At 46.5% G+C, this 27,420-nt stretch overlaps 1 protein-coding gene across 1 annotated transcript; it reads right to left on the bottom strand.

The window, feature by feature from the left end:
* Positions 1 to 77: 77 nt before the first annotated feature.
* On the bottom strand, positions 78 to 27,077 carry LOC145345213 (uncharacterized). The gene is made up of 2 exons (XM_080192959.1): positions 22,765 to 27,077; positions 78 to 6,636 (listed from the first exon to the last, which is right to left on the bottom strand). The coding sequence occupies exons 1-2, from the start codon at positions 26,793 to 26,795 to the stop codon at positions 6,513 to 6,515; spliced, it is 4,155 nt and encodes a 1,384-aa protein (XP_080049085.1). The 5' UTR covers positions 26,796 to 27,077; the 3' UTR covers positions 78 to 6,512.
* Between the last annotated feature and the right edge of the window lie 343 nt (positions 27,078 to 27,420).

Here is a 27,420-nt window from a genome sequence, read left to right as displayed (position 1 = left end):
ATCTTAGTGTCATCAGCAAATTTGCTGATCACACCACCTACCCCCTCTTCCAAGTCATTAATATATACCACCAGGGGTCGGTGCTGGGGCCTCAACTGTTTACGATCTGGAGGAGGGGGCTGAGTGTAGGGTAATAAAATTTGCTGATGACACAAAAATGAGTGGAAAAGCAAATTGCGTGGAGGGCGCGGAAAGTCTGCAGAGAGATCTGGATAGGCTGAGTCAGTGGGCGAGGACCTGGCAGATGTTAGCAAAAGTGAGGTTATTATTTAAAGGGTGAAAAGCTGCAGCATGCTACGGTGCAGAGGGACCGGGGGTCCTTGTGCACAAATCTCAAAAACTCAGTCTGCAGGTGCAGCAGGTGATCAAGAAGGCGAATGGAATGTTGACCTTTATAGCGAGTGGGATAGAATATAAAAGTAGGGAGGTCTTGCTGCAACTGTACAGGGCACTGGTGAGGCTGCAACTGGAGTACTGTGTGCAATTTTGGTCCCCTTATTTGCAAAAGGATATATTGGCCTTGGAGGGAGTACAGAGAAGTGTTGCCAGGCTGATACTGGAGAGGAGGGGGTTAGCTTATGAAGAGAGATTGAATAGACTGGGCCTGTACTCGTTAGAGTTTAGAAGGCTGAGGGGGGATCTTATAGAGACTTACAAGATAACGAAGGGGCTAGATAGGGTAGAGGTAGAGAGATTCTTCCCACTTAGAAAGGAAGACAGAACTAGAGGGCACAGCCTCAAAATAAGGAGGGGGGGTGCAGTTTAGAATGGAGTTGAGGAGGAACTTCTTCACTCAAAGGGTGGTGAATCTCTGGCATTCTCTGCCCATTGAAGTGGTGGAGGCTACCTCGCTAAATATATTTAAGTCACAGGTAGATAGGTTTCTGATAGACAAGGGAATTAAGGGTTATAGGGAGAAAGTGGGAAAGTGGAACTGATCCACTTCAGATCAGCCATGATCTTATTGAATGGCGTGCAGGCTCGAAGGGCTAGATGGCCTACTCCTGCTCCTATTTCTTATGTCCTTATGTTCTCAATTCAGATTGAGAAACAAATGTGAGCCTTACCAGTGATGCTGACTTCCCATGAAAGATTAAGGGGAGCAGAAGCATTGGCCCATTTTTCTCCAGCCTAACTCAAAAGGGGAAATATTCCTCTGTTAAATTGTGTAACAAAAGCAAGTATCCCTCTATTAAAAATCCCTCTGTTTTGTGAATGTAACTCAGCAGAGTTAAAATTCTCCCTCATTGATGGTTTCGTTTACATTTACTGGCATTACAGGATTTCTGGTTAAAGATAAGGAAATGTGCATTATTCTTGGTTAAAACAACTTGTTGGAATTTTTTGGAGTAAAACATTTGGTTTCTACATTGCTACCTTATTTTAATGTAAATAAACAATTATGTTTGATGTGTATTTTTTAAATATTATTTTGGCTTTTTTTGTTAAACACAGGAAAAAGATTAATGCTAAAAAGACAGGAATTTTACTAGCATGCCAACCCCCGATTCCAGCAGGTGAGGCTTGGAGAATGACATTCTCCATTGGCCTCAGGCAGGATCGTGTGAAACGTGGGTGGACATGCCGGTAAAATTCTGCCCGAAGTGTCTAGATTTATGAAATTAGGGATAGGGAACTGTTTCCAGTAGTTGAGGGGTTTAGAATGAGAAACTATCCGAGATTAAATATAGGGCTGTGGAGAGTTGTGAGGTTATGGAATTTGCTGGATCGGCATCTTAAATGCTGTGAACTGCAGGGCTCTCATTCAAGTTCAGGAAGGTGAGATTAGAAAGGGCACCTAGGTGACCTTGGCTGCCATGGACAAGGTGGGCCAAATGGCCTCCTTTGGTGCTGTAACTTTCTATGGTTCTATGGTCAATGGTTGAGTTAAAAACTATTATTACATTGGAAATGAGATTGAGGATGGCACGGTGGTTAGCACTGCTGCCTCACAGCACCAGGGACCTGGGTTCAATTCCCAGCTTAGGTCACAGGTTGTGTGGAGTTTGCACATTCTCCCCGTGTCTGCAGTTGCTCTGGTTTCCTCCCAAGGTTCGAAAGACGTGCAGGTTAGGTACATTGACCATGAATAAAATTCTCCCTCAGTGTATCCGAACAGGTGCCAGAGTGTGGCGACTAGGGGATTTTCACAGTAACTTTATTGCAGTGTTAACGCAAGCCAACTTGAGACACCAATAAATAAATGAGATTGTAGAGCTGAATGAAAGTGCTGGGACTGAAGGTATATGAAAACAAGGTAGGTCAATAGAACTGGAACTATTTCCAACGTGGGGTTAAAACGGCTTGTTTTCTTGTAACTTATGTGCATTTCTGTGTGTCTCAGACTCAATTCTATCTTATCCTTACAAGAGGGTTGGGTGTGTGTAATTTAAAGGAGCTATATGGACTTGCATCCATATAGCTCCTTTCACAACCTCATGATGACATTAAACACTTTACAATCGGTACTTTTGAAACATTGTCACTGTTGTCATGTGAGAAACGTGGGCAGCCAATTCGTGCACAATCTCCCACAGCCCAGCAATTAGATAATCAGATAATGTTTCTTCCCTACATATTTTCCTATAACCTGATCAATATGTTCTTCTCCATATAGAACTTTGATTAACCAAGGGACCAGGGTGTAATTAATAACAAATCTGGAATTCTGATAATGCTAAATGTAAAGACAAAGCTCTTTCATTATTCTGTCTTCATTTCATGGCTGTGAACACTGAATTTACCCAAGGGGGCCCAGATAAAGCTGTGTGGTGGGTGAGAGTTAATGGACACAACAGGCAAGATTCTTTCCTGTCAATATCGGTTATGAAGTAGGAATCATAGAATCATTCCGGTGCAGAAACAGGCCATTCGGCTCATTGATTCTACACCGACCCTTCGACAAGAGCATCTTACCCCCATCCCTGCTAATTCCCCCTAACCTACACATCTTGGGACACTAAGATCAATTTAGCACAGTCAATCCACCTAACTTGCATATCTTTGGAGCAAAGGAGGAAACTGGAGCATCCGGAGGAAACCCACATGGATACAGGGAGAACGTGCAAACTCCATAGAGTCATCCACGCCACCATGCCGCCTGTTGTGGATGAAATTTCTGCTGTTTGATATGTGGATGATTAGGTCAGTCCATTTATTGGACACAAATAGTACAAAGAGAATGTCAACTGTGTTGACTTCAATAAAAATAAAAGTAAATTTAGCTGCTGTTTAGTATCAATTGTTTTACACAATGTACCAAGTCACGATTACTCTCAAGTGTCACATTAGCACTATGGAAAGTGAACAAAAAACTGCAAATGGGATTTTTTTTGTGTATATCAATCTATATTTTTCTTTTCAAATAACTGTGGCACAGTGTTGGTAGCATATAAAACATTGTTTGTTTTGAAAAATCCTACTTTTAAATACCAGAAGATATTTTTCCATTCCATTCTGGGTACATAAAACCAAAGATATCTGAATGCTTTGTTTGCAATTAAGGGCCATTTCTGAAAAGAATGGGACACTTTTAACACTTTAAAATTTGTACCCAGTATTCCTTGGTTGGCTTTGAAATGTTACATACTACAGGCAACTCACGAAATCGAGCAAAGCTGTTCCACTTGATTTGAAATAAAGAGTACTTGCCTGAAATACTTATTATTTTGTACAAAATATATCTATGATGATTTCCAAATAGATAGGAATAAAAGGCTTTGGAACATTCCACACTTGGGTTTCTAATTGTGTCAGGCAATCTTTAATACAACATACGATTAACCATTATTTGGACATGTTGCTCACTGAAATTTCCTGAATTCCCACCCAGTTACGCAGCTCCATTTACTGTGGTGGACAAATGTGATCATGGATGAAGCAAATCCTAGTTTCAACCCATAGTTAACAGGTTGGCCTCTTTTAGAGCTAACCAGGTTGCGTTACTGTCCAATGGGCAGTTACCATTTCCCTGCAGGCAATTAAAGTTTATTTATTAGTGTCACAAGTCAGTTTACATTAACACTGCAATGAAGTTACTGTGAAAATCCCCTAGTCGCCACACTCCGGCACTTGCTCAGGTACACTGAGGGAGAATTTAGCATGGCCAATACACCTAACCAGCGCTTCTTTCGGACTGTGGGAGGAAACTGGAGCACCTGGAGGAAACCCGCACGGGGAAACGTGCAGACTCTGCACAGACAGTGACCCAAGGCTGGAATCGAACCTGGGTCCCTGGTGCTATGAGGCAGCAGCGCTCATCGTTGTGCCACCGTGCTGCCCCAATTAGGCTACAGACTGGACTGAGATACCTTGACATCACTTCTGATTCGACCAATTATAAACTTCCTGAGCTGATTTGATTATTAAGAAAAGGGAACAATTATAGAATTATAAAGCGAAGGAGGCTATTTGGCCTATTGTGCCTGTGCCAGCTCTTTGAAGCAGTTCTCCGATTCGTCCCATTCCCACTCTTCCCCAACAGGCCTGTAAATTCTTCCTTTTCAAGTATATATCAAATGCCAGGAAGATCTTTGTTAAACAAAATGCACATAGTATGGGACAGGTTAAATGTTAAACTGTGTTTATCACTGACAGTCATTTTCTCAAATGAATTCTTTACACCCTTGATGGTATCCTGTCTGATGGGCCTTAGTTACGGGTTAGAGGTGATATCGGATTGTTTGTTCCAGTTTATCTTTTCGAACAGGCTCTTGCACGCTATTAAAGTGATTTTTGATACAGGGATCCTCTATGCAATGGGTGCTGCCAATTTAAAAAGCTTGAGTTAACCAGGACCATATTTTTAAACTCTGTGGGGCACACTATAATTTATCTTCACAGGTTATTGGGCACGCAATATGATTTTGTGCCGATTCCCATCAATGCTTGATCACCTTCGATGGAACAGTTCAAAATGAAGGCCTGATAACCACGTTCACCACAGAGAATTCCCCAATATTAAGCAAAGGCCTGTGATCCTTCAAGTGTATTTGCCAGTAATGAAAAATCTTTGCATGATCTGCACCAGAAAGACACAACCTATTAGTCCAGTTCTCCAACTGAATTAGTTATTCTCTACCATTGTTTAATTAATAATAGACTGATGAGAAAGCCAGTTGGATCTATTGGAAAGAGCTATTGGATCATGAATTGTGTCACTAACTTGTGTCTCCAGGAACCTTTCTTTCAGCCTTTGCAAGAAACAGTCAATGGAAGAGTTCTGGAGAAGTTGTACAGACTCAAAATGTTAACTCTGTCTCTCTCTCCACAGATGCTGCCAGACTTGCTGAGGTTTTCCACCATTTTCTGTTTTTTATTTCAGATTTCCAGATTTCCTGCTGAGGTTTTCCACCATTTTCTGTTTTTTATTTCAGATTTCCAGCAACTGCATTAATTTGCTTTTATTATAATGAACAAAGAACAACACAGCACGGGAAACAGGCCCTTCGGCCCAATGAACCCGCGCCGCCATATTATCAATGCATTTTTCCTACACCTCCCTCGACCCGTGTCTATGCTTATGGTACCCCCATTGGAAACCAGATTCAGGGGAGAATAGTTTAGGGACAATTTGTTACACCAATCAGCCTAAGAGCATATCTTTGGGGTGTGGGAGGAAACCGGAGCACCTGGAGGAAACCCACGTAACCACAGGGAGAATGCGCAAACTCCCACAGACACTGGCCCAAATCCATGTATCTGCACAGCTAGCAGTGATAGTCACTGAGCTGTTGTGGTGCCCATCTGCTGGTCCAGTTTTAAGCATACACAAACGATGCGAAGTACTAGGCCACTCTCGAAACATCCAAGAGCAGCCCACGCACGACTCACTGTGTGCATGCCCCTCGTTAGACAACAAGGTGGACCAAAGCACCTGCGGAGTAAAAGAGACAAAACATCAACACATGTAGCATTAGATTTCCAGTAACGTCCTGAGGCTCTGACCCTTATTTAAAACTGTCTCCTATAACCCTCCATCCCTGTTTCGCTCATGTGCCTATCTAAGTAAACCAAGATAGGCTCTTGCCGGTAAGTTTTTGTATTTTGGTTAACCATTCCACTAACAAAAGGCTCACAATTTATTTGTCAGGAAAATCCCACAAACGTTTAGTTATCTTTCAATCATATTTATTTATCCCTCAGTAATAGCGCTGAGGATGGTTTGAATGATCATTCTGCGCTGGATTAAGGTTAATAAAAATCTCTTCAATCTCCAAAGGAAATTTTAAACTCCATTTGTCGGAACTTGATTCTATTGCAATGCAGTTTTCCTACAGGTGAAAGGAGAATCTTTCAAAAATCACACAATCATCCAGAAACAGTTTTAAAAAATAAATAATGCGCATGTTTTTCCAATATGTCATGCATATCATTTTAAATAGGTCAACTTCATTAAGTACAGACCAGATAGGATTATATTGTCACGCTATTGTAAAATGAGATAATCTCAGATTGTGCTGGTCAGGCAGTTTTGGAAATCCCACAGTGTCATTAACAGAGTCCTGTAAAGTTCACTGAAGCCCTTGTCCAATGATGCACAGTTCTGGATGGGAGACAGATCGGCTGGACCCTCTCATCTCAGACATGTACTGCCTCATCCATGAGTCTTCTTCGTTTTCAAAACTCTCACCTAAACTGTTGAGGGGAGAAAATTGTTCACTAGGATTAGTATAAGAAGCTAACGATAATACCAACCTCATAAGACTGCATTTAAATACTTCATCACTGAATGTCATGTTCTTCTGTATTATATAACTGTACAGTGTGATAAATTTCACAGCATTTCACCCACATAATAGTAGTCACCATATTCCAACAGGAATTCATTAAATAATGAGGTGATACATCCAAATATTTCATGCTTCAAAATTGAGGCCATTAAGCTATCAAAAATCAGACTTCCTTCCTCATCCCAACCCTGCCCTCACTCCTCCCCCTCCCTGTCCTTACCCCTCCCCCTCCTTCTTTCACCCTGCCCATCCTCCTCCCTGCCCTCACTCCTCCTTCCCTCCAACCATGCTCTCATCCCTCCCCCTCCCTGCCTTCACCCATCCTTCCCTCCAACCTTGACCTCACCCTCCTTCCCTCCAACCCTACCCTCACCCCTCCCCCTGCCCTCATCCCCTCTGTCTCCCTGCCCTCATTCCCTCTCCCTCCCTACCCTCAATCCTCCTTCCCTCCTATCATCCACTCCTCCCCTCCCTGCCCTCACCCTTTCTTCCTTCTCTTTTGCCATGCTTTCACACCACCAAAGTTGTGTCCTCACCACTTCCACTCTCCAATACTGCCCTCACCTCTCCAACTTTTCCCTCAGTCCTCCATGCCCTCCAATCCTGCCCTCAGCCCTTTATGCCCTCACCCCTTCCTCTTCCCAACTCTGCCATCACCCCTTTCTCTAAAGAGGGTGAACAGTTAGAAATATCAAATCAAAATCAGTGCAGGAGATCAAACTGTTGCAAAATGAGCCATTGATCAGACCTCATTTGAAGTACTAGTTACTGAAGGGAGGGTGCAAAGGAAAATGACTAGATCCAACTATTTTCAGCTGCTTCATCGATGACCTTCCCTCCAGCCAGAGGTGGGAGAGTTCACTGACGATTTCACAATGTTCAGCACCATTCACGACTCCTCAGATATTGAAGCAACAAGACCTGGAAATTACAGGCTTAGGCTGACAAATGGCAAGTAACATTCACATCACACAGATGCTAGGCAATGACCATCTCCAACAAGAGTATCAAAACCCTTTGGCATTCAATGATATTACCATTCCAGAATCTCCAACTATCAACATCCTGGTGGTTACCATTGACCAGAAACCGAATTGGACTAACCATATAAATACAGAGGCTACCAGAGCGGAACAAAGGCTAGGAATCCTATTAAGGTGAGCCACATGATGGACATACTATGGTCTGCATTTTAAATAATCATAGGTTTAGGTCAGCCAGGTAATAATTGTTGTTTGGCCAGGGAACTTTGCAAGTTGGAACATGAACATCAGCATCAAACATCAATATCCCGGGGGTGACCATTGGCCAGAACTCAAGTGGACTAGCCATATAAATACAGTGGCTACAAGAGCTGCTCATGGCCTGGCATATCCCCCACTCTATCATTACCCCAAGCCATCCGAACCATCAACGCTGGTTCAACACAGACTGCAAGAGGGCATGCGAGAGGCAACACCAGACATACCTAAAACTGAGGAGTCAACCTGGTGAAGCTATAAAACAGGACTACTTTTGTGCCAAACAGGATAAGCAACAAGCAATAGACAGAGCTAACCGATCCCACAATCAAAGGATCAGTTCTAAGTATGCAGTCCGGCCACATCCAGCCATGAATAATGGTGAACAATTAAACAACTCACAGGAGAATCACAGAATCCCTATAGTGCAGAAGGAGGGCATTCGGCTCATTGAGTCTGCACCGACCACAATCCTACCCAAGCCCTATTCCTGTAACCCCTTATATTTACTCTGCTAATCCCCCTGACACTAGGGTCAATTTAGCATGGCCAATCAACCTAATCCGCACATCTTTGGAGAGTGGGAGGAAATCAGAGCATCCAGAGGAAACCCATGTAGACACAAGGAGAATGTGCAAACTCCACACAGACACCCGAAGCCAGAATTGAAACCGAGTGCCTAGCACTGTGAGGCAGCAATGTTAACCACTGTGCTACTGTGCCGCCCTGTGGAAGAGGAGGATCCACAAATATCCCTACCCTCAGAGAACGAGGAGCCCAGCACATCAGTACGAAAGATAAGTTGAAGCATTCGCAACAACCTTCAGCTGGAAGTGCTGTATAGATGATCCACCTTGGTCTCCTCTGATGGTTTCCAGCTTCATAGATGTAGTCTTCAGTCAATTCAATTCACTTCATGTGATATCAAGAAACAACTGAAGGCACTGGATACTACCATGGGCCTTGACAATATTCCTGCAATAATACTGAAGACGTACTCCAGGACTTGCCATGCCCTTAGCCAAACTGTTCAAGTACAGTTATAACACTGGCATCAAGTTGGCAATGTGGAAAATGTCCAAGTATGTCCTGACCACAAACAGCAGGACAAATCTATGCAGCCAATTACTGCCCCATAATTCTACTCTCAATTATCAATAAAGTGATGGAAGGGATCATCAACAGCACTATTAGGTGGCACTTACTCAGCAATAACCTGTTCACTGGTGCTCAGTTTGGGTTCCACCAGGGTCACTCAGCTCCTGACCTCAGACTTGGTTTAAACAAGGACAAAAAAGCTGAATGCCAGAGGTGAAGTGAGAGTAACTGCTCTTTGCATCAAGGCAGCATTTGACTGAATATGGCATTAAGGAGCCCTAGCAAAACTAGACTCAATGGGAATCAGGGGAAAAGCCTCTGTTGATTGGAGTCAACCCTGGCACAAGGGAAAATGGTTGTGATAACAAAGAACAAAGAACAACACAGCACGGGAAACAGGCCCTTCGGCCCAACGAGCCCGCGCCGCCGTCCCACTGTCTCAGTGACCTATTCATGATTTTAGTCTACGCCTAATGTGCGAGGATCAGGGAGGTCCAATTTAGGGACAATTTAGTACCCAATCAATCAGCCTAAAAGCACATCTTTGGGGATGTGGGAGGAAACCGGAGCACCCGGAGGAAACCCACGCAACCACGGGGAGAACGTGCAAACTCCCACAGACACAGGCCCAAATCCATGTGTCCGCACAGTAACAGAGATAGTCTCTGAGCTGTCATGTTGCCCTCGAGATGGTTGGAGGTGTTCCAGGACATCACTGCAGGTGTTCCTCAGGTTAGTGTCCTAAACCCAATCATCTTCAGCTGCTTCATCAATGACCTTTCCGCCATCATTAGGTCAGATATGGGGTTGTTCACTGATGTTCTGTATCATTCATGACTCCTCAAATACTAAAGCGGTCCATGTCCAAATGCAGCAAGACCTGGATGATACCCAGGCCTGGGCTGATAAGTGGCAGGTAACATTTATACCGCACAAGTGCCAGGCAATGACCAACAAGGGAAGATCTAACCATCATCTATTGGCTTTCAATGGCATTACTGTTACTGAATTGCCACTATCAATAAGAACATAAGAACATAAGAAATAGGAGCAGGAGTAGGCCATCCAGCCCTTCGAGCCTGCCCCGCCATTCAATAAGATCATGGCTGATCTGTCGCTGCTCAGTTCCACTTTCCCGCCCTCTCCCCATAACCCTTAATCCCCTCTCCTATCAAAAACCCATCAACCCGCGTCTTAAAAATATTTAGCGAGGCAGCCTCCACCACTTCAACGGGCAGAGAATTCCAGAGATTCACCACCCTTTGAGTGAAGAAGTTCCTCCTCAACTCCGTTCTAAACCGCCCCCCTTTTATCTTGAGGCTGTGCCCCCTAGTCCTACTGTCTTTTTTGAGCGGGAAGAGTCTCTCCACCTCTATCCTATCCATCCCATTCATCATCTTATACGTCTCAATGAGATCTCCCCTCATTCTTCTAAACTCTAACGAGTACAAGCCCAGTTTATTCAGCCTCTCCTCATAGCTCAACCCCCTCAACTCCGGCATCAGCCTAGTAAACCTCCTCTGCACTCCCTCCAAGGCCAAAATATCTTTGCGCAGGTGCGGCGCCCAAAACTGCACATCAACATCCTGTGGGTTATCATTGACCAGAAATTGAACTGGACTAGCCATATAAAATATTGTTGCTACAAGAGCAGGTCAAAGACTAAGAATTCTGCAGCGAGAACTCATTTCCTGAATCCTCAAAGCCTTTCCATTATCTGTAATGCACAAACCAGGGGTGTAATGGAATACTCCCCACTTGCCTGAATGAGTACAGCTCCAACAACACTCAAGAAGCTTGACATCATCCAGGATACAGCAGCCCACCTGATTGGCCTTCCACAAACATTCACTCGCTTCCCTACCATAGTGGCAGCAGTGCGCACCATCTTTAAGATGCACTGCAGCAACTCATCAAGGCTCCTTAGACAGCACCTTCTAAACGCAAGGCCACTAACATCTAGAAGGACAAGGGTTGCAGATTCATGGAAATACCATCAACTGAAAATTCCCCTCCAAGCCACTTGACCTACCATCTGACCGACAGTCCTTTAGGTGTAGATATACCCACAGTGCTGTTAGGGTTCTGACACTGACAGAATGGTTCACATATTTCCAAATCAGGATGGTGTGTCAAAATTCTGGAATTCCCTCCCTAACAGCAGTGTGGGTGTACCTATAGACAAGAACTACAGCAGTTCAAGACATAACTCACCGCTACCTTCTCAAAGGCAATTAGGGGTGGGCAATGAATCCTGGTTCAGCCAGTAAAGCGCGTATCTCTTGAATGAATTTTTTTTAAAAAAACTGAAGCAATTCAATATGTCAGGAATATAATTTACAGGGGAAGGCAAAATAAAGTTTTGTTGGGAAAAAAAATTTCCAAAAGGCATTTGATAAGGTGCCTCATAAAAGGTTGCTACAGAAGGTTAGGGTGCACGGAGTTGGGGGTAAGGTGTTAGCGTGGATAGAGGATTGGCTGTCTAATCGGAAGCAGAGAGTTGGTATCAATGGGTGCTTTTCTGGTTGGCGGTTGGTGACTAGTGGAGTGCCGCAGGGATTGGTGCTGGGGCCTCAACTATTTACCATTTATATTGATGATCTAGAGGAGGGGGCTGAGTGTAGGGTGACGAAATTTGCTGATGACGCGAAGATGAGTGGTAAAGCAAATTGCGTGGAGGGTGTGGAAAGTCTGCAGAGAGATCTGGATAGGCTGAGCGAGTGGGCGAGGATCTGGCAAATGTTAGCAAGTGTGAGGTTATCCACTTTGGCAGAAATAATAGTAGGAGGGATTACTATTTTAAAGGCGAAAAGCTGCAGCATGCTACGGTGCAGAGGGACCTGGGGGTCCTTGTGCACAAGTCGCAAAAACCCAGTCTGCAGGTGCAGCAGGTGATCAAGAAGGCAAATGGAATGTTGGCCTTTATAGCGAGGGGGATAGAATATAGAAGTAGGGAGGTCTTGCTGCAACTGTACAGGGCACTGGTGAGGCCGCAGCTGAAGGATATATTGGCCTTGGAGGGAGTGCAGAGGAGGTTCGCTAGGCTGATACCGGAGATGAGGGGGTTGGACTATGAAGAAAGACGAAATAGACTAAGTCTGTACTCGTTGGAGTTTAGAAGGATGAGGGGGGATCTTATAGAGACGTATAAGATAATGAAGGAGATGTATAGGGTAGAGGTAGAGAGATCCTTCCCGCTTAGAAAGGATAGCAGGACTAGAGGGCACAGCCTCAAAATAAGGCCGGGGGTGGGGGGGGTCAGTTTAGATCAGAGTTGAGGAGGAACTTCTTCACTCAAAGGGTGGTGAATCTCTGGAATTCTCTGCCCGTTGAAGTGGTGGAGGTTACCTCGCTAAATATATTTAAGTCACGGGTAGATAGGTTTTTGATAGACAGGGGAATTAAGGATTAAGGGGAGAAAGTGGGAAAGTGGAACTGATCCACTACCAGATCAGCCATGATCTTATTGAATGGCAGGGCAGGCTCGAAGGGCTAGATGGCCTACTCCTGCTCCTATTTCTTATGTTCTTAAAAGAGACAGGGAGGTGATTTGAATGAAGCTTTCAGGATCATGGGACTTGACAGAAGTTATTCCTGAAAAGTGTTGACTAAGATGAAGAATTAAATAGAATATGCAGGACAGAAACAGGTCATTCAGCACAACCAGGTCATGCTAGGATTTATTCTCCTTTCACTCTTTCTCATTTAACTATCATTACTGTTTATGCTGCTCTCCTTCATATACTAATCAAGCATCCCCTCAAATGCATCTATTCACTTCAATCACTCCACATGTTAGTGAGTTCCTCATTCTCACTATTTTCTGGGAAAAGAATTCCCTATTTGATGTCCTAGTGACCATCTCAAATTGATGGCTAAATGCTAGGGTCAAAAGTAAATCGGGTGACATTGGGTAAGAAAGTATGTTCGGTGTCCCTCTTTATACAAAGCAAACATTACATTAAAATGGGGGCCATTGCAGTAGAAAACCAGATGTACTTCAGAAATATGATGAGAAGATAAATAGGTGGGATTGGGAATGTAGGTATACACTGTGCTTAGAATTAGGAAGAACAAAGCTCACTCTCCTGCCATCCACAGCTGAATGGATGGATCACCCTAAAACTTGTCAACACTTTCAAATATTAATTCATTCCTCTGCTTCCCTCCACCATTAAGACAAAGCTAAATGTGAGCAGGAAGGAGAAAAGAAGAGAAAGATCTCAGAAAGACTGAGGTGAAGTAGGATGGGAGCAAACTTGTGTGGAGCATAAGCACCAGCATAGACCTTTTGGGCTGAATGACCTGTTTCTGTTACAACTTCAATATGCAACTTGAGTATCCTGACAAGGGAAAGATTCTGATCCTGCCAAATAATAGCTATACCTTATTGAAAGGAATCAATAATTATACACCTTCATTGTAATCTTTTTTTTAATTTGGCATCCTACAAAGTGCTGTGAAGACATGGTTGTAATAAATATTGATTTTTAATTCACTGGCTGAAAACAGGAACTCGACTTTTAAAAAGATGGATTTTTAAAAAATGGACTCAAGTGATTCCACCTACATCAAGGTGGCTGACACTAATTTTTATTACGATATTTCAAATTTTAATCCTATCATCTTAGAGCAGAAGGAGGTCATTCAACCAACTGAGTCTGCACCAACTCTTTGAAAGAGCATCTTGCTCAAGCCATCCCTATAACCCCACTAATTCCCCTAACCTATCCATCTTGGGACAGTGAGGGGCAATTTAGCATGACTAATCAACCTGACCCGCACATCTTTGGAGTGTGGGAGGAAACTGGAACACCTGGAGGAAACCCACGTAAACAGGGAGAATGTGCAAACTCCACACAGTCACCCAAGGACGGAATTGAACTTGGGTCCTGACACTGTGCCACCATGCTACCCCGTGGCATGGCAGGGAGTGGAGATGGCAATCTGCAAAATTTACCAAGGACCACCTGTCCTCCCCCATTCCTCACCCACCCTACCCCTCAGGGAAGTCCAAGACCTTCTTTCCAGCTCTACTGGCAAGATATTTATAGATTTCATCCAGTATTCAATAGCTGAAGAACCATTCAAAGGCTAATTGCCAAAAGACCTTGATTTTTTTAAAGATAGCTCTCTAGATGAGCTAATTGAATTAAAATTAGAATATACAATTCAGTTTAAATTACTAGATGTTGGAGCAAGATTGCTCAACCAGCCCAATTCTTTGTATGGTTTGAGCACATAGGTTTCTAAACAGCACTGAACTAACAGTTGAGCTAAGTGGAGCTCCTCTCTCTCTCGCTCTCTCCATTGGACCCTTTTTACTCATTTGACTTTGGGGGTAATTCTCCCAAAAATATCTTAGTGTCAAATTTGCATAAAAACATGCCATTTTTTTCAGCGAGAATTTCAAAATGAATCGCCCACTCTGTGCACTGCAGAGAGCACGAGTGTGGTTCATTTCAGAAACCAGAAGGTGGGACCTACTCCCACTGGAGGCTGACAGCACAGCATTGAGTGGGTCATTGCGCATGCACTGATGTCCATGCACAGTGGCCCCTATCTGCCACCCACATGTCGCTAGCCAGCTGAATTGCTAACCAGTCCCACGAGCCCTGCGTTGCTATCCATATGATTCCCACACTGCCTTATCGCTGGCTCCCCAAAACAGGCCCGGACCAGTCCCCTCTACCCCCCTCCCCCCGCACCCCCAATCTTCAGTCCTGCCTCCCCCCCCCCCCCCCCGACTCCCCCCTGCCCACTGACAGCCCCGAACCACCCCCACCCCCAACCCCGCAAGCTGACTACACCCCCACCACCCTGACGGCCAGCACGATCACTGGCCTCTGTCTCTCTGTCACTCAGCCCAAATGCAGAGCGGCAGTAGGACCCCCTATCCCGACCGATCGCCCTCTGATGCCCTGCCCCATCAAAGCCTACCCCCATTAGGAAGAGGCTTATGGGCTGAAGATTTCATTCCCGGGTTCACTAATGATATTTAAATAAGATTCAAATCAGCCTCTGCATCTATTATATACCTCCACATCTTGCACAGAACAAGGGGTCATAGTTTGAGGGTTAGGGGTAAAGCTTTGAAGACTGAGGTGTGGAGAAATTTCTTCACCCAGACTGAATCTGTGGAATTCACTACCTCAGAAAGTTGTTGAGACCAAAATGTTGTGTGATTTCAAGAAGGAATTATATATAGCTCTTGGGGCTAAACAGATCAAGGAATATGGGGGGAAACGCGGGCTCAGGATATTGAACTTGATGGTCAGCCATGATCAAAATGAATGGTGGAGCAGGCTCGAAGGACTGAGTGGCTCTTCCTGCTTCTAGTCTCCATGTGCATTTCTACATGAATAAACAATGTGAAATAAATAAACAATGTGAAATTGACAGAAGAGATCAGGGCAGCCAATCAAGCCAAATTTTCCCTGGGACTCAGGTGTTTCAATACTCTAATGAATGTTTGGGCTGTCAGCCAAGCCAACAATGTATGATGATTCATATATTTTGGCTTGTGTCTTTATTAAAAATTCATTTATGGGATGTGGGTGTCCAGGGCTAACTAGGCTAGAATTTATTGCCCAACTTGAAGTGCTCTTGAGGAGGTGGGGGTGAGCTGCCTTCTTAAATGGCTGAAGATCCTGTGGTGTAGGTTTCCCTAACAGCACTGAGGGTGTAGAATTCCAGGATTTTCACCCAGCAACAGTGAAAGAACAGCTCCTTTTTTCTAAGAGAGGATGATGTGTGATTTGGAGGGAACTTCCAGGCAGTGGTGTTCTCACGTATCTGACCTTGCCCTTCTGGATGGTAGCGGTCATGTGTTTGGAAGGTGCTACCTAAGGAGCCTTGGTGAGGCTTGCTGTGCATCTCGTTGATTGTATGCACTGCTGCCACTGTTCCAAGGGGTGGAAGGAGTGAATGTGGAAGTGATGCCAATCAAGCAGGCTGCTTTGAAGCACTGCTTTGTTCTACTAGCTAGCATATAATAGAAATATCCACAGGTACCAACAGTAGCAGGGATTCTCTGATCTCATCCACAGCTGGTATTCTCTGGTCCTGCTGCTGTGAATGGAGATTTGGCTGGGTGTCAAGTTCTCCGTTCTCACTGGTAGCAGTGGGCATATGACATTCGAGCCAGTATTGTTACAGCTGTGAATATTCAGAAACTTCTTGAACTTTACTTTCCCCCTCCCTCCGTTCGATAAATACTAGGTTATCACTGCAGCCTATCCTTAGATCTTCACCCAACAGATTAACTCATTTAACAATTCAATTAATAAATTCAACTTTATCAACCTAGTTAATATAATGCAAGCCATAACTGATGTGAAGAAGGTTTTCTACAACACATCTATGATACACAGACATTGGAGGCAGTGCTGAATAGGGCACCTTAATTAATTTCTAACTCTATCCATCTAAGCCAAGAGAGGTTAGAATACCTGAGACTGTTCACTCTGGAAAACTATTCAAATAGCTGTGACTTTTAGGGGAACAATAATACCCTGATAATACATGTTTGGATTGCCATACACTCCAGAACGGTGGAAGTAGAGAAAAGACTAGAAGAGGGAAAGTGTATGGATGGTTATGACTTAATTAGCTTGCACAGAGGATGGATGACAATGTAGAATGAACATCAAGGGACAGAGTGGAGGCAAATGGTATGGAAACAATTGTTGCGGGCGGGGGAGAGGGGGTGGATGAGAAGAGTATTAATTTTTAGGATTCTTCATATGGAGATTGTTCCTATCCTATTCCATTCAGAACTTGAGGATTTTTTCCAGATGTTACAATAACAGAAATCAGGGGAATCTATGTGAAGAAGTTACATTTGTACAGCACCTTTTTACAACCTCACAATATCCCAAACAACTTTATAATCAATAAAATCCTTTGAAGTACACTCATTCTTGAAATGATGAATGTTATTGATCAATCTAATTTGAATGCACTATGATTTATTTGGCCATAGCAGTTGTCATCAAGTGTTAGTAACAAATTTTCATGAATTTGAATGAGTCCCTATTGTCCATTATTTAATGAGGCCATTAAACTGTGTATTTTAAATGAGGTTTTGACTTAACAAATGGTAATTTCACAAATGTGTCATACATTACCAAAATTATACATCTTCAATGTCATCAAATTTGTTCATTTCTTCGTCTCCTTCCCACCCTGCTCTCTTTCACTTCTTTTTTATATTCTTACATGAGGGTTAAGTGTTGCCCAATGGCAATTGAGTCTGGTCGTGTCACTCTCTGAACAGTTTAAAATCTAGAATGAACTCAGAAGGCCTTTCAGAACATGCAGTGAGCCATTCCAATGAAAGGTCATTAGCCAGAAATGTTAACTCAAGTCACTGTCTCTACAGATGCTGCCAGACCTGCTGAGTACTTCCAGCCTTTCTGTCTTTTTTTTTAACATTTTCTGGCTTCTTCTGAACAACCAGCAGGACTAACTCTCCTCAGCCACTGCTTCTTGTTGCACTTGTCCATTTCTGTTTTCCAACCATCCAAAGATGTACTGCCTTCCATTAAAGGGCAGAGTATAAATATTTGTAAGTTTTTATGCTATCCAAAAAAAATTTGAATTGACTCCAACTCATGATCCCCGCAAGAAAAATAAACAAGGGCCAAGGTGACAAAGTGAGGCATTGTACCCCACTTTGGGTTTGATCTGATGATTCATCTTAGCGAAAAGGCCAAGATGGCTATGAAAAATTGCACCAGGCAAAGCCTCGGTTAAACCTAATCAGGTACCCTGATCATTGACTCTACATCTTAATGGGAGATCAACATGCCTGATCATTGACGCTCCAGGTATGTCTACATTTCATCTGCACAGTTGCTTTAGTCATGTAACTTAACTGGCACAATTAATGAAATGACGTTGACTAGATAATAAGGAGACAACTAATTCATTCTTAACCTGAGTTATCTCAAGGGAATCTAAGTTTATGTAAAACTGAGTTTATGGTGAACTTGCACTGCAATGTATCCTTCCTAAGGTGCGGTGCCCAAAATTAAACATCTAGCTGGGGTCTGACCAAAGCTTTGTACACAGAAGGCTTACTGATGTGTCAAGTTAAGTGGAATGTGGAGTTGAGGATACAATCAAATCAGCCATGATCTCATTGAATGGCGGAGCAGGCACGAAGGGCTTATTTCTGCTTCTAATTCATGTGCTCACATGTTCTGTTCCTATAAAAGGGAAATTCAGGTCCATTGTCAGAAATGACCGATAACTAGAAAACATTTTTTGAATAGGGAAAGGATAATCAAGATAAAAACTCTGGAGCCATTCAAGACTTGCTGACATTATTTTCCAATACTCTCTGCTACAGGTGTGATGGCTGATGTTGCACTGTTCTTGTGAAAAGGAAAGGGCTGGGCTAAGTAATTAAAGCCAGCCTAACCTCAGCGACCGGGCAAATTATTGGAGAAGTTCTGAGACACAGTATAAATCATCATTTAGATTAATCAAAAACAGACAGTATTCATTTGTTAATGGAAGGTTATGCCTGACTAATTTGATTTAATATTGCAAGGTGATACCAAGAGGAAATGATGGCAGTAGCATGTTTGATATAGTCTATGTGGATTCTTTTTGTGTCTGTTCTGACTCTTTCTTTAGGGGTAGCACGGTGGCTAGCAGCTGCCTCACGGTGCCAGAGACACAGTTTGGATTCCTGGCTTGAGTCATTGTCTGTGCGGAGCTTGCATGTTTTCCTCGTGTCTGGGTTTCTTCTGAGTGCTCTGATTTCCTCTCACAGTCCGAAGGACGTGCTGGTTAGATGCACTGGTTAGTTCTCCTTCAGCGTACCCGAACAGGGACCAGAGTGTGGTGACTAGGAGATTTTCACATTAACTTCATTGCAGTGTTAATGTAAGCCTACTTGTGACACTGATAAATTAACACCAAGTAGTGCCACAGAACACAATGGATATGCTCAGAGTGAAGACTGGATTTTGTCTCCTCAAGGATTGTGTGGCAGAGTAGGTTCTGTTTGCTTGCTATGCTTAGTGCTTCTTCCAAGTGGTGTACCTCATACAGGAGGACTGATTCATCAGCTGAGAGAGGGGAAAAGGTGATGGGCGGGCAGTGGATGGTAATTAGTCGGGGGGGGGGTCCTTAATCCTGGCTGAAAATGATCACCAACAATAGATTATCTGGCTTTTATCACATTACTGGGAGTTTCCTGTGTGCAAATTGGTTACCACATTTCCTACATCACAACAGTGGCTAAACTTAAAAATGCCTTCACTGGCTGTAAGTATGATTTGGACACTAAAGGAATCAAAGGATTTGGGAACCAGCCTGGAAAGTGGAGCTGAGGTAGAAGATTAACTATGATTTTACTGAATGGCAGAGAAGGCTTAAGCGACCATAAAACTGAGTGCTGCTCTCTTATGCTCTTGTGGGTTTTGGAATGTTTTGAGGTCACGATAGGTGCCATATAAACGCAATATAAGGACATAAGAAATAGGAGCAGGAGTAGGCCTTCGAGCCTGCCCTGCCATTCAATAAGATCATGGCTGATCTGAAGTAGATCAGTTCCACTTTCCCACCTGCTCCCCATAACCCTTAATTCCCTTGTCTATCAGAATCTATCCACCCGTGACTTAAATATATTCAACGAGGTAGCCTCCACCACTTCAACGGGCAGAGAATTCCAGAGATTCACCATCCTTTGAGTGAAGAAGTTCCTCCCCAACTCTGTTCTAAACTGCAACCCCCACCCTTTATTTTGAGGCTGTGCCGTCTAGTTCTGCTATCCTTTCTAAGTGGGAAGAATCTCTCTACCTCTACCCTATCTAGCCCCATCATTATCTTGTAAGTCTCTGTAAGATCCCCCCTCAACCTTCTAACCTCTAACGAGTACAGGCCCAGTCTATTCAATCTCTCTTCATAAGCTAACCCCCTCATCTCCGGTATCAGACTGGTGAACCTTCTCTGTACTCCCTCCAAGGCCAATATATTCTTTCGCAAATAAGGGGACCAAAATTGCACACAGTACTCCAGTTGCGGCCTCACCAGTGCCTTGTATAGTTGCAGCAAGACCTCCCTGCTTTTATATTCTATCCCCCTCGCTGTAAAGGCCAACATTCCATTCACTTTCTTGATCACCTGCTGCACCTGCAGACTGGGTTTCTGCGATTCATGCACAAGGACCCCCAGGTCCCTCTGCACTGTAGCATGCTGCAGCTTTTCACCCTTTAAATAATAATCCCTCCTACTATTGTTCCTAGCAAAGTGGATAACCTCACGTTTGCTAACGTTATACTCCATCTGCCAGGTCCTCGCCCACTCACTCAGCCTATCCAGGTCTCTCTACAGACTTTCCACGCCCTCCACGCAATTCGCTTTTCCAGTCATCTTCGTGTCATCAGCAAATTTCGTTACCCTACACTCGGCCTCCTCCTCCAGATCGTTTATGTAAATGGTAAACAGTTGAGGCCCCAGCACCGATCCCTGCGGCACTCCACTAGTCACCAACTGCCAACCAGAAGAGCACCTATTGATTCCAACTCTCTGCTTCCTGTCAGATAACCAATCCTCAATCCACGCTAACACTTTACCCCCAACTCCATGTACCCTAACCTTCTGCAGCAACTTTTGTGAAGCACCTTATCGAATGCCTTCTGGAAATCTAAAAACACCACAGGCACACCACAATGCGCTTCTTTCCAACTTGCTTCTGATTGCAGAGTCTGCATACAATCACTGCTTAAACTCACAAAGGATGGCCACTGCAATGGCACAGTAGTTAGAACTGCTGCCTCAGCGCCATTTCATTGTGGCCTTAGGTGATTGTTTATGGAGAGTTCAGAGAATCATACAGTGCAGAAGAGGCCCTTCGCATCCGCACTGACAGATTAGAAACAACTGAATTCCCATCTAATCACACCTGCCAGCACTTGGCCTGTAGCCCTGAATGTTATGATGTGACAAGTGCTTATCCAGGTACTCTTTAAAGGATGAAAGGCAACCCACCTCTACCACCCTCCCAGGCAGCACATTCCAGACTGTTACCACCCTCTGGGTAAAAAGCTTTTCTTCACAACCCCGCTAAACCTCCTGCCCCTTACTTTGAACCTATGTGCCCTCATGACTAACCCTTCAACTAAGGGGAACAATTGCTCCTTATTCACTCTGCCCATGTCTCTCAAAATCTTATACACCTCAGTCAGATCACCACTCAGTCTTCTCAACTCCAACAAAAACAACTCAAGCCTACACAACCTCTCTTCATAACTTAAATGGTCCATGCCAGGCAGTGTCCTGGTGAATCTTCTTTGCACCCCCTCCAGTTCAATGACATCCTTCCGATAATGTGGCAACCAGAACTATACACAGTATTCCAGCTGTGGCCTCACCAAAGTTCTATCCATCTCCAACATGACTTTCCTGCCTTTGTAATCTATGCCTCAGTTAATAAAGGTCCCATGTGCCTTTTTCATCAGCCTACTAACATGTCCTTCTGCTTTCAGAGATCTGTGAATAAACATACCAAGATCCCTTTGTTCTACAGAACTTCCTAGTGTCCTACCATTCATTGAATACTTTCTTGTCAAATCGCTCCTTCCAAAATGCATCACCTCACACTTTTCAGGGTTAAATTCCATCTGCCACTTCCCTGCCCATTTGACAATTCTTCTAGTAGCCCAAGACGCTTCGCCTCACAGTTAACCACTCATCCAATGAAGAATAATAGGGGACCCAACATAGATCCCTGTGGTATGCCACTGGACACTGGCTTCAAGTCACTAAAGCAGCCTTCTGTCACCACCCTCTGTCTCCTACAACTGAGCCAATTTTGAGTACACTTTATCAAATGTACCCTGTACCCCATTTGAATTCATTTTCTTTATAAGCCTCCTATGTAGGACCTCGTCAAAGGCTTTGCTGAAATCCATATAAACTACATTGACTGCACTACCCTCGTCTATACACTTGGTCACCTCCTCAAAAAATTCAATCAAATTGATCTCCCTCTGATGAAGCCATGCTGACTATCCTTGATCAAAATTTGCCTCTCCAAGTGGAGACAGATGCTGTCCTTCAGATGTTTCTCTAATAGTTTCCCTTTCACTGGTATGAAACTCACTGGTCTGTAGTTCCCTGGTTAATCTCTACAACCCTTCTTAAATAGCAGAACCACATTAGCTATTCTCCAGTCATCTGGCACCTCCCTCGTGGCCAGAGAGGTCTTCCCTTGCCTCCGACAGCAGCCTAGGGCTGGACATAGACTTTTATCCACTCTTAAGGCTGCCAACATCTCCAATACCTCATCATTCCCTATGTTAATTTGCTCAGGAACCTCACAGTCTCTCTCCCTGAATTCTATATCATTGTCCTCATTCAACACTCTACTAATATCTTCTGGTTCCAAGCACAGATTGTCCTCTTGGTCCCTACGTTTTCCCCAATTATCCTTTCCCCATTGGTATTTTAAAGACTACCTTGGGATATCTTGAGTTTGCATGTTCTCCCTGTGATTCCTCCTGATGATCTGGTTTCCTCCCACAGTCCAAAGATATGTAGCTTAGGTGCATTAATCATTGTAAATGTGTGGGATCATGGGGATAGGGTGGAGAGGAGAGCCTAGGTGGGATACTCTGTCTAAGAGTTGGGATTCTATGGTTTTATGGTTCTATGGTTGAAGCCATTGCAATGCTTACCCAATGCTATGTAGTGCAGGTTCACTTCCAGCTGAACTGGATGCAGGGGATCTACACTGAGCCCCAATTTTAAAGTCCAGAAGGTGATTCTTCCTAACAAAAGGTTGTGGGTGGGCTCCACTCAAGGTCAATCTCCTCTGCCTGTCGCCTGGCTGCCTGAGCATGAAGTTGTTCCTCCATGCTGCTCTAGATGTCATTGGGCTACCGTCCCCCAAGATGATGTTTTGAGGTTGAGCTGTGGCATTCACTGCACCCATTGGTGCAGATGGTGGCTGGGACTCAAATATGGAGTCATAAAGTGGGCAGAAGATAGATGAAGCATTGGATCCAGATTTTCCAGGGCAGTGAGATTGATGGGTAGCCTCAGGTTGGTCTGATCTTTTCTGCAGAGAAACTAGTGGAGAACTGGTGTTAGTGGTCATGGGGGGGCTTGGCAGCTTGCGGAAGGTTGGGGGGCTTGGCAGCTGGCGGTGGGTTGGAGGGCTTGGCAGCTGCCGGTGGGTTGGAGGGCTTGGCAGCTGCCGGTGAGTTGGAGGGCTTGGCAGCTGCCGATTTGCTTGGGGGCTGAACATTTGATGACGGTTTAGAGTGCTATACAGTTGGTGCTGGATTGGGGAGCTGGAAGGCTGGCGATGGATTGGAGCACTGGATGTCTGGCGGTGGGTTGGGGGGCTGGAAGGCTGGCGGTGGTTTGGGGCACTGGGAGGCTGGTGATGGGTTGGGGGGCTAGACGGTTGGTGATGGGTTGAGGCGCTGGAAGGCTGGTGATGGGTTGGAGGGCTGGACGGCTGGCAGTAGGTTGCGGGGCTGGAATGCTGGCAGTGGGTTGGGGCGCTGGAAGGCTGGTGATGGGTTGGGGGGCTAGACGGCTGCTGATGGGTTGAGGCACTGGAAGGCTGGTGATTGGTTGGAGGGCTGGACGGCTGACGGTGGGTTGGAGCGCTGGAAGGCTGGTGACGGATTGGGGGATTGGACGCCTGCCGATGGGTTGGGGGGCTGGACGGCTGGCAGTAGGTTGAAGGGCTGGGCGGCTGGTGGTGGGTTGGGGGGCTGGACGGCTGGCGGTGGGTTAGAGCACTGGAAGGCTGGTGATGGGTTGGCTGGTGACTGGGCAGCTTCCTGGGTACAGGAGGGGAGCTAGACTTCCTGGGGCTCCCCAAGGAGCTCAGTTCCTCCTGGATGGCCGTTGGGTTTGGCTGCTTGGAACCCCGCATTGGGTTTGGGCAATTTCTCCTGGCCACAGACGGCGAGTGCGCAGTGTAACCAGCCGGACGGTAGAGGTTTCTGGGCGGCAGGGGTGGTCCGGGGAAGCTCCTCCTCAGAGCAGGGGGCGGGCAGGGGGAGCTGGACGCTGCAGCATCCCTCCTCCCCCCGGGGGGAGGCGCTGGAGCCGCTTTGCTGAGGTCGGAGGAGCCGCAGAGAGCTGCAGCGTCCTGGGTCTGACTCCCGGGCACGGAACCTGCGGGACTGGGCGGCTTCTCCGCCGGCCCATTTTCCGGGGAGCTGCAGCATCCGCCCGAGTAGCGGAGGTTGATGATTTTGTAAGGGGGCCAGGATTGCTCGGCGGTGGGCTGGCCGGGCTGCGGTCTACGGGGAGCTTTGGCGCCGGTCCCAGTCGCGGCCATGCCGGCCGGCTGTTTACTCGGCAGCAGCGGCACCGAGTCAAGCGAGGCCAAGAGCCGCCGCGTCGCTGTCGTCCTGGAAACGGCCGCGCCGCTGGCCACGCATGCGGACTGGGGCTCCGGGGCAGCGGTTGAATTGGCCCCCGTCACGCATGCGTCCGGCGCCGAGTATGCGCACTGGGGTTCCGGGGCGGCGGTTAAACTGTCAGTCGCGAGCTCGAGCTCGTGCTTGGGCGGCGGGAAATCTTGGGGCGAGGCCCGGGAGCCGAGGCCGCCGCTCCCTCTGCACGCCCCGGCTGCCAGGCCGCCGTCCGCCTCGCTGAAGCTGTTGATCAGGCCCTGCACGCAGTTTCGCTTCAGCTGAGCGGCGCCAGGCTTGGGCGTCGTCTGGTTTGCCTTGGTCGGCTCGCGTTTGCCGGACGGTGCGGCCTGTTCCTGGGCCGGGTTTCTCCTCAGCGGCACTTTCTCCTGAGTGGGCAGGATGCTGAAGCTGCTGTGGAGGGAGGCCTTCAGCCGGTTGCTGGGCGCCGCCGCCGCCGCCTGCTCAGCGACGGGCAGTTTGGGCCCCGCCGCCACCTTTCGCCGCCCTTCTCGGCGGGGCCGCGGCTGCTGCATAGTCTCCATCCGCCGGCTCAGATCCTTCTGCGTCCTCTGAAGCTCCAGCAGGGTCGGGTCCTCCGCCTGGCTCCTCAGCGACTCGGCCGACTTGGAGCGCCGCTTCCTGGTGACTCGGGCCTCGCATCCCCGGGCGCTGCTGGGCCGAGCCGGGCACGTCCGGCCACCCTCCTCGTCTGACCAGGCGTTGGGGCCGGGGTGGACCGGGACGAACTGGATCCGGTGGCTGATGGCGTCCTTCATCTTGATGGTCATCTCTTCGTTGTGCGGGACGGCCATCCTTTTGGGGACGGGCCGCGCCGGCCCCGGGGCCGGAGAGGGCGACCTCGGCCTGGGGGGCGACTCGTCGTCGTCGGCGGCGGCCGCTTCTGATTGGCTTTCCTCTTCGCCGTTCTCCGGGCCCAGAGAGCAGCAATCCATGGAGTCGGCCCGGATCAGGGCCTCGCCGTCGGAGCTGGTCACGGACTCGAAGGAATCGAACGACCTGAGTGAATGTGGAGGCGGCTTTCCTGGAGCAGGGGGCTTGGAGGATGGCGCTGACCCCTGGCCAGGTGAGTGAAACATGCCTTTGAGCCGGTGATGACAGTCTGGGGATTTGAGAGGGCGCATGGCCGGGTGTGAAAGGTTTACCTGTCGATGAGAGTCTCTGCAGCACCCGCTGCAATCCCAACTGATGCGCCTCCCGCCTCTGTCCGGGTGGCAGCTCCCCTTTACGGAGTCGGTGTCTCCTCCGATGCCGCTGTCCTCCGAATACAGGGCCACGTCCCCGGGTTTGGCCCGGGCCTGCTGCCGCGCACACGCCTCCTCCAGTCGAGCAATCACCCCATGCAGCCGCTCGTCCACCTCGCGTTTGGCTGCCAGCCTCTGTTGAAAGGTGTCGGCGGCGGAGTTCAGGTACCCGCAGGCCTCCTGCAGGGCGGCGGCCGTCACCGAGGTCACTGCCCCGTTGGCCGCCTGCAGCTTGTCCACCGTGTACTGCAGCAGCTGCTGCAGGAGGTCCGGCTGCTCCCTCGGGGCCCCTTTCTCGGGAGGCCATGCTAGGTGAGCTCCGACCTCCTGCACCAGCCTCTCGCCGTCGCTAGCTATCTCCTCCAGGATCTGGTTGACTTCGTCGAAGCGAAGTGTCAAGAAGCTCACCATCTGTTGGACAATGAGCTGGGTCTGTGCGGCCTGGTCAGTTAAACTCAAAACTGCATCGTACTTGGAAAGGCTGGGGTTAAGGTAAGCATACGTTGCTTGGTGGGCATTAACCAGCGACGTGGGAAAATCGACTTTCTCTTCGTCTTCAGCTCTGGAAAGACTCCTTGCCCTCAGCTTAGCGCTCTTTGTCTGCTTGGTGGTGTGGCGCCCCTTTTGTTTCCTATTTCTCTTGGGTTGCTGAGTTGCAGTGCGTTCATTGCAAGTATGTTGTTCAGTCATTTCCCGAGACACATACTTCCGTGAAATTATAACTTCTGACACTGCCACCTTGGCACCAGCTGCCAGTTTTTCCCTCCTTATCTCTTCATTGTAAAGCTTGGGTATGCGAGCAGGCACCGTAGATGGAGATAGAGCAGGGCTGTTGCCAGAACCTATGCAATGCCTCTCCTCTTTCCCTGGTTGGTCGGTGTTCTGACCATCCTCGGATGAGTTGCATTCACTATCGGAGTTGCCTGAGCCTCCACTGACCAAATGGGTTAGGCTCTCAGCATGTGTCTCATCTGTGGATGCTTGGGCTGTGGCTTTCTTCCGAGGCCTCAAGGTATTTTTTGCGAGGTGTTGGATTATTTCACTTTGAGATGGTGCACATCCCATTGCTGCTTTTTCTTTTGAAGCAAAAACTGCAAAGTAATCAGCACAAAGACATCACCACTACCCAGCGGCTCTTCCTGTCACTTCCAGATGCTCTCGTTCAATGTGACTTCAGTGGACCTCCTTGCTCTCAAACGAAACAGCTTGATAGATCTGATATAAAAGACTTCAATGACCTTTCTTCAGAACATAATAAAAACGTTTCACTGATCAGACAGATTCTTGAGTATTTTTTCTTTTGAAGTGCTGCATGTTCCCTGATTCTTTGCTCACCACATCCACAATTCGGAGGCAATGGATTAAAGGTATTACCTGCCTTGCTGCTAAGAATAAGATTTTAAGCTTGGGTTAATCAGGCTTGGTTAGTCAGTTCTCATTTGTGTCCTATGGGTCATTATGGAAATGTGCTAATTAAAAAATTATCATAACTATGAAAATCAGTTTGAAACACCCTAAATGTTAGGTAAATATGCACAGAGCCTTGATCTGGCATTGTGTAATCCTAAATCCTTTAACATGAATAAATCTTCAACAACTTTGACCTTGAAACTTTGAATTGCCAGGGCTAAGACAGCAGATGCTGCTGCAGTCTTCCCCTACGGTGATTGGTGAGCTTCTTAACCCTGTG

This window comes from Carcharhinus amblyrhynchos, chromosome 7 (genome assembly GCF_965287045.1).
Source record: "Carcharhinus amblyrhynchos chromosome 7, sCarAmb.v2.hapA, whole genome shotgun sequence".
NCBI lineage: Eukaryota > Metazoa > Chordata > Chondrichthyes > Carcharhiniformes > Carcharhinidae > Carcharhinus > Carcharhinus amblyrhynchos.
The sequence above is the reverse complement of the archived record's forward strand: the minus strand, read 5'-3'. Positions and strand labels throughout refer to the sequence as shown.

Bases quoted from the DNA above. Each gene is read 5' to 3' on its own strand.
- LOC145345213 (XM_080192959.1), bottom strand. From the start codon at position 26,795: ATGGGATGTGCACCATCTCAAAGTGAAATAATCCAACACCTCGCAAAA. The intron at 6,637-22,764 runs GTAAGCATTGCA...TCCCCTCAACAG, and splicing joins CCTGCACTACATAGCATTGG to TTTAGGTGAGAGTTTTGAAA.